Source organism: Morone saxatilis, unplaced genomic scaffold, assembly GCF_004916995.1.
Source record: "Morone saxatilis isolate NCDOM2014 unplaced genomic scaffold, NCSU_SB_2.0 Contig19, whole genome shotgun sequence".
In the NCBI taxonomy this organism is placed as follows: Eukaryota; Metazoa; Chordata; class Actinopteri; family Moronidae; genus Morone; species Morone saxatilis.
Window position 1 is genome coordinate 18,681,185 of NW_023339751.1, and position 14,893 is coordinate 18,696,077.

At 41.1% G+C, this 14,893-nt stretch overlaps 1 protein-coding gene across 1 annotated transcript in view; it reads left to right on the forward strand.

The window, feature by feature from the left end:
• wdpcp (WD repeat containing planar cell polarity effector) overlaps nt 1-14,893 on the forward strand; it is a 76,996-nt gene that overhangs the window by 45,174 nt on the left and 16,929 nt on the right. Inside the window, exons 12-15 of the mRNA XM_035663187.1 lie at nt 3,328-3,931; nt 8,007-8,195; nt 8,653-8,776; nt 9,832-9,895. Coding sequence (XP_035519080.1) covers nt 3,328-3,931; nt 8,007-8,195; nt 8,653-8,776; nt 9,832-9,895 — 981 coding nt within the window. The remainder of the gene's footprint in view (nt 1-3,327; nt 3,932-8,006; nt 8,196-8,652; nt 8,777-9,831; nt 9,896-14,893) is intronic.

Below are 14,893 nucleotides of genomic sequence, written 5' to 3' on the forward strand. Positions count from 1 at the left end.
TGTCGATCTTCAGCTGTCTCTATCCAATAAAGGCATAAAAAGGCAAAAAAAAAAACATTATAAAATAAAAAATAATAGAAGAATTGTAAATGTACTGAACAGCCTTATTCAGTTTTGTAAGACCAGTCCACAGAAACGTCGTTTTGTACTCATCCTGGCCACTTGCTTTTTTTGGCCCAAAAAATCACAATTAAGTCAACTGAGCATGACTTTTAGACTGATCTATCTTCAAATGATGTCTGATTAGCTAAACAACCGGTTATAAGAGTTCATACATGAATCCTCTGCAGATAAATCTATATGTCATCACTGGTCTGATATCTCATCATGCTCACGGTAGCATGAGTGTTTGCAGTTCAAGAGTTTGTTTTGAAAGATTCAAACCTCATAACCCTGAAAGTCTTGAGTGCCGTTCACTAATCTCCTAATCAGCTGTGTTGCCTTCAGGGGCCTTTTGCCTGCCTTTGCTCAGTCCACATGGGCTGTAAAACGAGGTACAGCGTGCCCATAAAAATGACCCAGAGTAAAAATGACATTTTTGAGTACTGCACTTTTACCAAACATTTAAAACGGACTCCAGCTAGACATTAAAAGTCCAGGTCCAGTTGATCTCAGAGTGCTCAACGAACAAAGTCAGCACACAACGCACATCATGTGGCTAGAGTTTATCTGCTGAATATTAGGTGTGAATATCTAAAACTGAAGCCCTTTGAATATGAATTAAAGGATCTTAAATTGAACCCTTAAATGTCAGTGCAATGAGGCCCCACCTGAACTAATAAACTCAGTTGTGGACATGGGTTATACATGTAGTAGAACACATCATATGAGGATTTTGTGTAAAATAAAGTAAGAACAACAAACACTAATTGGTCTTGAACTCTTTAAAATATTGGCTGTTGCAGGTTGAATTAGGCCATGCAGTATTTACTCATTTCCTCTGAGCTGTAGCTGACACTGTCCCCCCTTCTCCTTTCCTTGGAGGGTCACCTATCAGGGAAGACAGAGCTGAATCAGCTGCACCTCATCCCTGATGGTGCCACGGTGGCATGCTGGCACAGCGGGCACTAGCAAGCCGGGCACAGGATGAAAAGCTGAGAGGATGAGATGTGGTTGGGGGGTCAGGGTTTGTGGAATTGAAGTAGGTCTTGCGATTCCTGTGACAGCATTCTGTGGGATGGACTCTATGGACCCTCACTTGCTATGTGTTTGTGTGCAAGTTTATTTAATGCATGTGCCACTTTGTCCCCACAGACATGTAGCTATCCAGAGAACCGCACCCTTCCAAGGATACCCCACCTCTTACATGAATTGAGCCCCTCTTGCCTGCTGCCTCAAATAAACACACACACACACACACACACATCACCCACCCCCTGGGGAGCAGCAGGAGCTAGCTCTGGGGGATTATGGAGAGGGAAAAAAAGCTTTCAGGAGGACAGTCATCTGCTGTAGACCATGGGCAGGCAAAAAAACTCCTCTCTTCCTCCCTCTAAGTCCCTTTTTGGCAATGCCTGCCAAAAAACTGGGCCGGGCAGCTTTGTGAAAGGAAAGGAAGGCAGGCAGGCAGGCAGCAGATCCCTCTTTCTGTCTGCACGGCGAAAAGAAATGGGCTCATTTAGCCAAAGCTGCCACGGTCAATGCAGGGCTCTGATAGAGGCTTTGGTAAGGTGAAATCCCTCCTAAAAAGCTCTGTTAGTGACTGTGGAACTGTTGGGCTGCTGTTTATACAGGCTGTTGTCTCCTGTCATCCACCTACTGTTCCTGGTTCCTTGTGGGTGTTTTATCGACAGTACCACCCGTGACACGGCCTATCTCCGTCAGTGTCAATGCTTGCTTGCTTAGCAGGGCTATTGTGCCCACTCCCACTGACTGGTTGTAGTTCAGGACCGAATAATCTAAATACTGGATTTGACCATCGGTCAAATAATTCCAAGCTTTCTTCATACATCATCCTCTTAATATTGAAAAGGGCTCATTTCTTGTCATTCACCATGTCTAGTGTTGAGCTCTTGGCTCCTCACACAGGTAAACAGAGGGGGTTGTTTATCGCTGGGCGCTGGGTGCCAAGCCGTGGCATGCTCAGGGAGAAGATGTTGTTGACCTTGAGTTAAAATGGAGCTCTTATCATTAGCTGTCTTGATTGACAGCCGTGTGTTTATGAGCAAAGTGAAAGGCTCTATTTCTTCCATCTCCAGGGGGTTTGGGGCTGCTGCCATGGTATGACTCATTTGTCTGTCTCTGTCTTTCTCTCACATGTTCTCTCTCCTTTCATATCCTTCTTTTATTCAAAAACAGGTTTGTTCATTAACTGTACTGGCACAAATCGGCACCTTCCAATTCCTAAATAGAAGAACATGTTAAAACAACAACACAATTAGGAGATTAAGTTCCAGTTCTTTTGCTTATACAAACTACACTACTGAAGGGATACAGGTTGAATCCTCCTTCGACCCCTCCAGTATCAAAATTGAAAGTTTACAATAACCTTAAAGTTTCTCAACATGGAGTCTCCCAGATAATTTCACCTCCTTATGTTGTGCTCCTCAGTTCTTAATATTCTGACTTATTTTTTCTTTTTATTCTCCATCAGTTTGCTACAGTTTGTGTAATGGCCCAAATACTGTGGCTGATGGAATTGTCATTAGTTTTGCAAGTATTTAGTCATAAGTCCAAAATTAACTTTTTGGGTCATCTGCCAATGTAAATATTTTTTTACTGGCCATAAAACTGCAACATGCATTATTTGACTAAAAAGAATTCCCTTTTTGGGGTACCTGATAGCTCACTTAGTATAGTGTGTGCCCCATACACAAAAGCTGCAAATAGTAGTAAGCTGTGTCTATTTGATTTTCCTGATGTCACAATAGGTACAGTGGACAGTGAGGGTCACATTAGTGTCAGCCGGTACACATAAAAGACTGTGGTTCTCAATTATTTACCGGCCACTTGGCTGGTAACCCCAATTTATTTGTCTGCAAAACAGAAAATGTACCTGTATTGGTGCTTGGCATGTATTAATTTTAGACCCTGTATCAAAGTATTGCACAAAATTTGACCAGATGAAAGAAAGAAGGTCAGCAAAAGTTATTCATTCAACAGGATTTTCAGCTCAGTAAGTGGATGTATTTAACCTAAATTAATAAATTCTTCAGTGTCATAAGGCATTAAAACATCTTTGGTTTGAATGTGCCATAACACATGTTCCTACCCAGTGGAGTGAAAAAAGTATACAGATCAGATCAGATTTATAGGGAGGATGTTAAAGTGTGCATCAGCTGAACACTCTGAAATCATTCTCTTCTCCACATTCACTCCCTCTGAAAGGTCCTTAGCTCTGTCCGGACAGAAGGCAATCCCCTGGACTGCCGCTTCAGCCTGCTCCAGCCGTACCAGCTGCTAACGGTGGAACTACCTGAAGGACCACAAGAATTCAAAGAGGAGTCCTGGGCTGACGCCTGTGTGTATGAATGTGCACGAGAGCGCCTGCACCACCTGTCTATCACCCGCATCCCGCTATCGTCCCATCCTGTCTCCTGCTCACGTCACCCCTATGAGACCACACTTCTCCTGGGCTTAAGTGACTCCTCCCTAGTCCTGTATGACCAGCGACGGGGGGTCTCTCTCCTGGCCTCCTGCCCTGTGCCACCCACCCTCCTTGCATGGCATCCTGCTGGGGCCATGGTCATGGTAGGGGGAGGGCAAGGGGAGCTGATGTGCTTTGATGTGGGCTTGGCACCTGTAAGCATGGCACTGGTAGCAGAAGAGGTAGCTTCAGCTGCCACGCTAAGACTAGCTCAGCACCTGCGCTGTGGTGGAGGCCTGGAGGGACTGCACTGGTGGACCAGCCTGGAAGGAGGCCCAGAGGGGACCGATATCCTGATGTTGGCCTTTCATGAAGGACCACTAGCAGCCTTGAGGTTCAGACTAGGTGGGTAAAATAAGATTCAGAAATACCATTTGGTCGACTGCACTCTTACAATGACTAGTAGCACACAATGTGTGAACAATGAGATTTGGAATATTTGTGGAGTAGAAACCAAAACTTAACATTGAGCCTCAACTAAAAAGTATTTCCTTTACTGATTATTCAGTTGATTAGTTTTGAATATACTGATCCATTCTGTATCTATAAGATGCCATAAAACAGTACAGTCATGTCTTCAGATCGCTTGTTTTGCTGAACCAACAGTTCACAGTCTCTACACCACTGAAAGCTGATATAGAGATGTGTGTGTGAAAGGAATTTCTGGGAAGCTAAAGTCTACTTTGATTTAGATATTGAACACAGCATTTGGGGACAAACTGTACCGATAGAAACTAAACAGAAAATAACTGACAAACCGTCCGCTCACTCATCGTCATCACTTCCTAATGAAGGCGCCCTCCTCCCTTCAGAGACTCTTCCTCTGTTTTGGATCTGACACTGTATCTGAACCCCACTGTGTAAATATGGCTGCTGAACGGGTCGACCTCTTCACTGCTGAGGGAAGTTAATTTGTTGACGGGCGGGAAGGTTAGCAGGAGTCACGCTCTCAGAGGTCATTCAATAATCGCCCTGGGGCAAGAGCCCCCCAGGTGCATTCTGGGATGCATTTTTCCGATAAATCGTTTACAGTGGCTGCGCAGTCCCTCGGGGCCCTCAGATAAAGTTTGCCAATCAAAAATGTTCCGAAGCAGCCACCTCACCCTCTAACACACGCATACACAAACACACTCCTAAAGTCTCACACACACTCGCACATACACACATGCAGCGTCTTTAATTGTGACTTTGGAAAGAAGATGTGACAGTGGCACGCAGCTCTCTGCTGAAGTTTGAAAGTGTGGGGGTGGATGGAGGAAGGTAGAAGATTGTGTGTGTTTGAGTGTGTGTATTCAACTGCGTTTGCCTGTGTGCACAGGGAAAGGGGAGGGTGTCTTCCAACAATAGCTTCCCCTCCTCTGATCGTCTGCCAAGGTTTTGATGAAGAAAGTCACTGCACGTCTTTTCTCCATGATAATTCTTCCCCCCACAAACACGTGTGTGTGTATTCTTCTATTTCTGTGCTTCTATGCACACACACAGACACACACACATACACACACTCCAACTCATCTGTTTGTTTGCTTGCGCTCCTTCTCTGTATTGACTTGTTTCATAAGGCCCGCTACATGACAGAAGGAGTGAGTCGGGAGGCGGCGAGGAAGAAAGACTTGGCCAAGCTCCAAGTTCTCTTTTTTCCATAGGAGGCAGCCCTCCCTAGTGCCCCCCCACCCCCACCCTCCTGCCTGCACCGAGTTATCTCATCTGGGCACACGTTGGCCACGGCTGGGCCTGCACCGGTACAGTCTGTGGAAGGGCAGACCAGGGAATGTGCTGCACGACACGCAAGGAAAATAGTCATTTTTTTTGTATGGATGGGAATTTACTGAAAAATTACTGATGTTCAAAGAAGAATTACGTAACTGGATATAACTAGTGAAGAATGAGAGCCCAAGCCAATGCATCTTTATTTGATGTTTATTTTGGTTACATACTAAAGCAGAAAAACATTTACTCAGCAGGCATCAAGGTAACATAAAGGTGGGTTCTCTCCTCCACTGCACACGCTACTTTGGATGTGGAGCTCATTTATAAAGTTCATCCAAGGCAATAATCTGATTTAAGGCTTTTAATCAATTAGTTTGGCAGCTTATATCTATTATTAAATGATTAACTAGTCTCATCCCTAATTCTTTGTTATTTTCATTTCTGAAAAAGAGACATTGCACAGAATTAAAACTACCTGTGATTTATTGAATTATACTTTGTCAGTAGTTTTGTCTCTGAAGTCTACTTGTCGTGTTGATGGTGCACAGTATGAGTAGAAAACTCTCAATTGCTGCTGGTCTTGTGTTGTTTTGTCTCGCTGAACTGAGCTGGTCAAATAAGTTAGTGTAGACAGGTGTGAAAGAGAACTGACTTGTCCTTGCCAACACAATGACCCATTGTCTCTGCTCAGAGTTAGCTTAGACCAGACGTTAACGCCCAGCTCACGGACCCCTACACACACACACACACACACACACACACACACACATAAACATAGACACACACAAACCACACTATGCTCAGCTGATGTATTAGCCACATTAGCCCACTCTTTAGGGGATTTGGGGGCTTGCTAATTGCCAGCTTGTAATTTTAATTGCTCATACACCCATACCACACACACACACATACACACAGACACACACAACTTCTTCAATTAATTAGACAAGAGTCAGTAGTGACTTTGGTCGCCTGCAGTCTGGCCCATTGACAGTATCGCTGTCAATGATCACCTACTCTGTCCAGAACTGTGCCACTAGCTATGTCCAAATTTTTTTTAGTGAATATGTATGCTTAACTACATTGTAGCAGAATATTATGTGCATTATGTGGAAAATGTCAGCACTTTCAAAAAAATTCAAAAAAAATTTCAAATTCAAGTTTGGACACACCCGTCATGTATGGCGACATGCATTTGAGTTTGGTGCTCCTCCTCTTTGGCAAACGCGACAGCCTTTCCCAAAACATGTTAAGTTGATTCCTTTGACTGCTGCACCATCGTGATTAAGTGACAATGGACAATAATCACCCCTGGCATTCAACACCTTCACTTCTCGGATGTGTAGGCTACCCTACAAAGCCTCAAACACACATGCACCTTTGCCCTTTTACACACAGAAGGACACACCTCTGCTATCGGGAAGGCTACAAAACCTTCTATTATTCAGAAGAGTGTTAATGTGCTCTCACACACACAAACAAAAGTATAATCAATCAGCTCTTGTCAAAGGGCCTAATCAGTTGTATAATTCCTCTCAACAGACGGTCTCAGGCAAAGTTACAGAAAAATATAATTTTGCCAAATGATCTCAACATAAGTAAACAAATTGTATGCTCAATATTTGTCAGATGTGTTTAAATAGATAGTGATGAGAACAACCTTGTTTTCATTTTGCTTTTACACAAAGATACAGATACACACAGAGTGTACTCCAGGGATTAAACAGCTAATTGACAAGTCAGTGCTAGTCCAATTGATCTCATGCTGCTTCAGAGTTTATGCCGATCCACTGGACACTTACTTAGCTTAAGTAAGTGCTCCAGGATATGTAAATATAGTGTGTAAATGTAACACAAATAAAAGCGGTTACAATATCAACTCATACTGAGCAACGTTCTCCAACACAAACAAGTGTAAAATAAATCAGATTAAATTGAATAAAGAAAATAAATAACAAAAAATAAAATTACTAACTTCCTTCAGAGGGTCTGACATGGATGGATGGACAAATTTTTTTTTTGACAGATTTGTAGTTAAGCTCAATGTACAACACAAGAATGTTTTACAATTTAAAGAATTGTTAAATATATTTTTAAAATTTAAAGATTCCCTCCAGACATGTTTTAACATGTATATAAACTGCTATACTTTGAATAATAATTTGTATCTGATATCTTCTTTTCACAAAATAAGTCAGTTTTTTTTTTTAAACGTGACCACTGCTGGGGGGTCTCGGACATCAAAACAATAATAAAAGATAAAGTTGAGACGTTGAGAAGTAGCATGAGCTCATGGGAGTTGTTGTCTCCACCACCATTGGTGTCAGTAAAGTCAGCTTCCTTGCTCAGGAGTTCTCTACTGAGTTATCCACAGAGGCCTCCTCGGCTCCAAAACAAACGGACCTGGTGATTAAAACTGGTACAAACACTGAATAAAGCAGTTTTACCTTAACAATCATTGTGTCTCTGAGACTGTTGGACAGACGAAGGGCGTCCTGGGGAGTGGAGGGGCTGCTAACATTCATTAAGATCACATAACTTAAGATCCGGTTAAAATATATAGTTAAAAACAACCAAGATATAAAAAGCGTATCGTAAAATTGATGAGATCCTGCTGCATTTAACTCTTGATTTGGACCTTTTTTAATCCTTCCTTTGCTGTTGCTTTATTTCATGTAATAAACTAGAACCAAACTCTGACTCGTCTTGACAGGGGCTCTGACTGGTGGCCAGATGGGCCCTGGGGAGCTTCTGCAACAGCGGCTGCGTTGTGGCCAGGTCAGAGAGGCACTGGGCATCCTGGAGGCCATGGACTGGAGCATCATGGGAGATGAATGCTACCGAGGCCTGACCTCGGTCACCAACCACCTGCTGAGACTGGAGCTGAATGCAGAAAGAGAGGGTGGGTCTCCGGGTCAAACACATGTTAGATTGGCTTTAGTTTTACAGATATTTCTCTAAATTTAGAGTAATCTCACTGTGTGAATCACACCTGAGTAGTCAAATTCGAAGCATGTCAGTTTTGTGTGAATTTGGTGCTTAGAGAAAAATGCTACTAATGTTAGCCTAGAGGTTTATAGTCCAGAGCCATTTATGTCACAAGTAAACAAAAATATATTCTACTTCCACCATTTTTATTTAGCTTTAATTTTATGTTAAATTCTGCTGTTAAATAGCACTTTGTGAATTAGACTTCCTCTTCTGGATGTACAATTCTTTGAAAAAATTTAAATATAATAAGAAGTATCTTTAAAATGAAATACTTGTGTATCAGCAAACAGTGAAAGACTGTAGTAAAATCCTATTAATGTTATTATTGTTTATTTATTTTATTGTGTGTGTTTCCATTCTGTCGATAGCCCAACTAGAAGCATCTCTGGGTGTTTTTTATGCCCCACCTGCCCCTCTCTCCAATATGGTGATACTTGAGTACAGAGAGCCAATCAGCAAGTATGCACGGCGCTTTTTTCACCACCTCCTCAGGTAACCTACCACCACCACCTACTCTGTGCTGTTGCTGTGGTCCTAATTTGATCTTCTGAGGGACAAATTTGTTTTACGTAACTCTTCAGGGGGGTCAAAGTCAGCTATATTTAAAGCACTTTTGAAGCTAAATGCATTTAAATACATAAACAGTATGTTCCTCCATCAGGCTACAGATCAGTAATTAAAATATAAATCACTATTTTTAAGGCATTAGCATAACATTTTATTCATTTTAGCAACGCCGGGTGCAGAACAAGAAATACTGTCCAAAAAATGACATCCATTGAAGATACAATTTAATACTGCTTATTTGCCGCTCACTATTGCTATTTTAAAAATTCTAAAAAGGAAATAGCTTTTGAATTTCCTCGCACGCACACTGATGCAGCTTTGAGTCATTCATAAGGCAAAGCACCTCACATGCACCTGTTTAGACTGTTGTTTCATTTTCCCTTCTGCCATGAGAGCCTTTTGAAATGCCTGTTTGACTGAAATAGACCCTGTTGTTCCCACACACTGCTGCTTACTGCTCTCCATCCTGCAATTACCTCCAGTTTCCTCTCTCTTTCTTTCTCTTCCTCTGTAGCAGCGCAGGAGCGTTGTTTGGCATCCCTCCTCCTCTCCTCTCTTATCACCTACCTGCATTCTTTTTCTCTCCATCGACATCAAATGAAGGAAGCCCCCCACACCCCCTCTCTCTGCTTGTGTTTGTTTGTTTCATGTTGGCTCTAGACAGGGAAAGTTGAGGTGTTTTGTACTGGGAGATACAGCTCTCTCTCTCCCAGCTTTAATTCTGGATAATAGGAAGAAGACCCGCTACTCTCAGTTCAGTTATTGACAGTTTTATACGCAGATGTGTATGTGGATGTGTGTCGATTGAGGTGTGTGTCTGTTTGCAGACTAAAGGAAGTAGGAAATATACTACTGATTTATCCATATATATATAAATTTGAAGAAAGTTTGTTTTGTTATCAATTAGGAAGTGTGTGTTTTTAGATTGATGATTTGTTTTCAGGATGTTGTTTTTTTAACTGTTTTCACTTTCTCTGCAGACACCAGCGCTTTGAGAAGGCCTTCCTCCTCGCTGTAGATTTAAAAGCCAGCGATTTATTCATGGTGAGTTGAAAGTAAATTCCATTTAAATTGCTTTCTTGAAAAAAAAAAAAAAAGGGACACATACTTCGACAAAAAGGTTACTGATGTTATAGTAAAATCCACTATAGGATCTTTTTAAGTCAGTCCATCCAGTAATTTATCATGCTGTGAGCACAAATGAACAGCTAATATAATGAAGGAAAAATGGAAAAATTACTCAAATTACAAAATTACATTTCAGTATTGCAACATTGATCAAATATAACACCAATTGGCAGGGTATCTGCAGGTCTTAAAGAGTCTTAAAAAGCAGTGAATTCAGTTTCCTCTGAAGGTATTAAAAACTCTTAAATTTAGTTTACAAAAGTCTTAAATATGCCCTTTTACCCGCTGTAGGCGGTAATGTTAGTTGTAATATAAATTGTTGCAGGCTTTTAATCAATCTAAAAGTGGGATTGTTTTGACAGTGGATCGTTCATGCAGGAGGCTGTTCAGTCCATATTGTGGAGTTTGAATTTGGCATTGTCTCACCCATAACACCTAAAATAATGTATCATTGGTTAATCAATCAATCCATTTTACATCACTTATACAGATTCATGTTAATTCTATCATTAGAAGTTACAGTTACATACCCCTGGGAAGTACTCAAAGTGTATTATAATAAATAATTCATCTTTTGGTTTTCCATCATACTTTCATACTTTGGCCAGTATGGTCATGAAACGTATTAAAATGCGCTTTGTGCAGTATTAAAAAGGTCTTAAATTTAACTTGGTGAACCCTGTAGAAGCCAAATACACACATTGCATACACATCTTTAACACCCAGGTGTGCTGTGATTACAGGCAGGTAAGAGAAGGAAAACAAACTCCTCTGATCTCACATTAATTTATGCAGTTGTGTTGAAGTTGTACAATATGTTTTTTAACAAAGTTGTAATTTTTTGTTAAATATGCAAATGTAGCAAATTTTAGAGGTATTATTGCCTTTATTGGACAGAATGAAAATGAAGATACACACACATAATTTTTACAGGAATAATACTACACAACCTATTTTGATTGTTCAGTCTTTCATTTGCACGTCTTGTAACCCATACGTGTGTGTGTGTGTGTGTGTGTGTGTGTGTGTGTCAGTCAGAGAGCAGGTGTGATCTCAGTATGGGCCCCTATCTTTTCACAACCTCTATGGCCTCGCCTCGGCCTTCTCCTCTCCCCTCATCTTCCTTCTAACTCGCTCTTTCTTCCACTCCACGCTGAAATGCTCTTCTATGTGTTTGACCCCCTTTTTCATGGGGCCCCCTTTGCTCCATGCTTCACCAACACCCTAGACATTAATACAGACCCCCATACACACACACACACACACACACACACCTCTTGCTCCCTCAATCACACTGATAGCACTGGTTCCAATTACCTCCCCACTAAGTAGTGCTGCTGGGAAGCCGAATTGAAAAGGTGGAGTCGAGCCTGTGGACCTTGAAAGAGCGCAAAGGAAGGGGTTGGGGGGCAGAGAGGAGAGGAGGGGGCAGGGGTGTAGATGGAAAGCTATATGACAAATGCAAAAAAAAAGAGAGTAAAGGCGAGAGAGGAATGAAACAAGGTCTTGGTCTATCACTTTCGTGGCGTCAAGAGATGAGTAAGAAAAACAGAAGATGAGCACAGAGATGGAAGTGGAAAATAATTCTCAGCGTGTAGGTTAGAAAACAAAGTGCAACTGACAAATTTGAAATATAAAACATAAAATATTCCACTACAATTACTGCTTTTCTCAGTTTTCATTATCTTTTTAATCTTTTGTATGCAACACAATAGAACAATTTGGTGATTTGTTGAGTAATTTAGGTCATTTGTTGTATGATGTAAAATAAGCCAGCGTTTTAGGCACAGTTAAAATTTAAAAAAAGGAAGTGCCCTCACAAGGAATCACAGAAATAATATGGATCACTACAACATACAGTATTTGATCTTAAAGCCTGATTGTGTGAAGTCGGTGTGATGTTATCCAGAACTAGTACTTCACTGTCCAGTAGTTCCAACACTACAAAACCTTTCCAGTTCTGGGGCCAATTCACTCGTCCATTTCAGTTGTTTGAGAGCTATGTATCCCTGCTCCTGTGGCTCTAATACTACACCTGACAGCCAGCAGATGTTGTTTGATTTCCTGTTTTAAATCAAACCACATGTGTAGTGTTAATACTTTATTTACAGTTGACATCCTTTTAAGCTCTTCTCACATGTAAAAATATTATCATGCTGAAGATGAATTAGAATGCAACACAGTTAAAGACCAAGACCAGACTGATTCTGCTGTTTTACTCTTCTACATTTCATACAAACAGATTTAAGAGATGAAATTAGAAAGCATTTGCGAACTCTTTTGTGGTCTCCATATACGTATGTGGCTCACCAAACACAACAGATAACAAATACTTCTCATCCTAGATCTGTAACAAAGTTAATTCTCACTCACAATGAGTGTCTTCAAGCCCTTTTTTTGCTTCAACGACCAAGAGAGCAGCAACTCATCATCTGAAAAGAGTGACTGAGAGAAGGAGAAAAAAAAGAGGACGTTGACATTTCACCCCTCGCTCTGTCCTTCGCTTTAATTAGGTTGTGTTGTTGCTTTAACCTGCTGGTCGGCTGATTGAGTTGAGGTGGAGGGGGTTAATGAGGGCAACCCCCACCCTCACCGAACTCTTTCTTACTTCCTAACTTGCCCACAGAACTCAATAACGCACCATTGACTTGATAAAATGCACACACACATAGATAACGTGCACACCTCTTGTAGAAATGCTCAGCATGATACACCCCCCACCCATCACCAGACCCCCACCCCTTCAAGCCCCATTGTTTCCCAACTAACAATAGAGGCCCTCCAAGCCTTTTTTTTGTTTGTTTTTTTCAAAAAAGAAACCTTTTGTTAAATTGAAACACTTCAGTGTTGGGCTAAATTGAGGGGGTGGAGGAATTGGTGGTAGGGGGGTGTTTTGGCGGAGGTAGAGGTTGGGGGGGGGTATATGTAGAGGTAGTAGTAGGGGGTTACTGAGTCGTTTGCATTTTTTTTTCATAATTAGTGCTGTAGCTCCCTAATTAGCCTTTGATAATGAGTTGATAATGTAACCAATTAGGTCATTCGTCAGCCAAGTCAAGCTGGCGACAGTTTTTTTTCCCACCTCCCTCCCCTTTTTCTTCTGCTTCTTCTTCTTCTTCTTCTTTCTGGGTCTTTGGCTCTTCATGTAGCTCGTTAATTAAATCAAATTGTGTGATAGCAGAATCTGATGCCGGTTCTTTTGTTCCCCAATGAGGGCTTGTACTGTTTCTTGTTAGATACGCTAGCAGTAAGGCAAGCTGCGTCTGTTGGGTTCACCCCCTATCTTCCTCCCCAATCTGACGCCGGGCGCTGGAGGAGGAGGAGGTATCGCACGTCTTTGGCAATAAGCTCATTGTTGTCGCTCAGATGAGTAATTAGCGTTATTAAAATGTTAAGTCCTTAACACCTATCTGATAGAAGTGTTAGTCAAACACAAGGCTCCTGGATAACAGGTGTGTCAGAAAACAAGTGTGTGTGTGTGTTTGCATGCATGTGTGCAGGTTCAGCAAATGTGCTCATGTCCAGGGATTATGCATATGTTAATTAGTGAATATGTATTTTCATGTTTGCATGCCTGTGCCTATGTGGATTTGTGTCCAGTCTCCTTGTCAATATTTGATTCAACTGTATGGTTTTGGCAAAGCAAAATACATTATAGTACCAAACATGTGCTTTGAATTCTCCGGACTAATTGTTATTTGTGTATTTTCCTCGTTCCTGGGTATAAATGTAGATGATGTGACATTTTCCTGAAATATTTCCAAGTTTTGCAATGTAGTCTAAAATCTTCAAAAGTAATGATCAGGATTTGATGTCCGTCCCCTAGAATCAAAGAGCAAAGACTTCTCTCTAGAGCCGCCTTTTGAAGCAATTATTTTATCATACAGGGAGAAATACGTTGTGGAAGAAACAGAGACTAAGACTGTGTCTTATACTTATACTTACTGGACTACAGTTGTCATTTAAATAAACTGTATGTAGAAATTACAATTTACTTTAACACTATGATACAAAAAAATCTGAATCTCAAAATTTGACTGTATATATATGTATATGTGTGTGCCTATAAGATGTAACCCATTGCATTGAATTGAAATGTAGGTGTAATTGAAACACTGTGTTCCTTTTGAAATGTTGTGTGGACCACCCCACCCCACTCATTTTGTTTTTAAAAATATCTATAAAAATAAAATAAAAAAAGAATCTGGACAACAGTAGCTAGTAAACACCCATTAAGCTGCAAATGGCGACTGATTTCAGATACAGGATACATCTCTACAGTCAGAATTATATGTATTGGACAAGATCGCAGTATAGCCACATATTGTATATATGTGTCATATTTTTAAGTAATACATTTGAGTCAGACACAACTATGTGTGCTGTTGCTGCAATAACACTATTAGCATTATCACCAAGTGCAACAAGTTGCTTCCTATTCTCTGTGACATGTTGGAAGGGAATTTTTGTGTGCATCAAAATCACAATTAGTAATCACAAAATAGCTCCGGGGATGCAGTAAACATTACAGATTAATGAGGTATTGCCGTCTCCTTTCCCACAATCACAGGGTCAGAAATCACAAAGGTCAAACTTTCCGTCTTTGCAGATGGTTTATATACATATGCAGTATGGGCTTATACTTCTTATCACTCAGTAGTACATTTTTCTGTGCACATATAATAGCTAGAAAAAAGTGCAAATCCACACTGGGCGTTTACATATGTACCTCCCATCGATCCTGTTTGACAGCAGACTGCAAACATGCAGACTTGAGCCCATGTCGTAATGTGTCGTAAGCACTGCTGTGTGCCAGTTAACCTAATCCCTCATTTATTTGGAGGTAACCCAAATATCGGTCAATATTTTAGCGGCCACCACCTCCCCCCTCCCCTCCCCCCTCCCCTCCCCCTTACT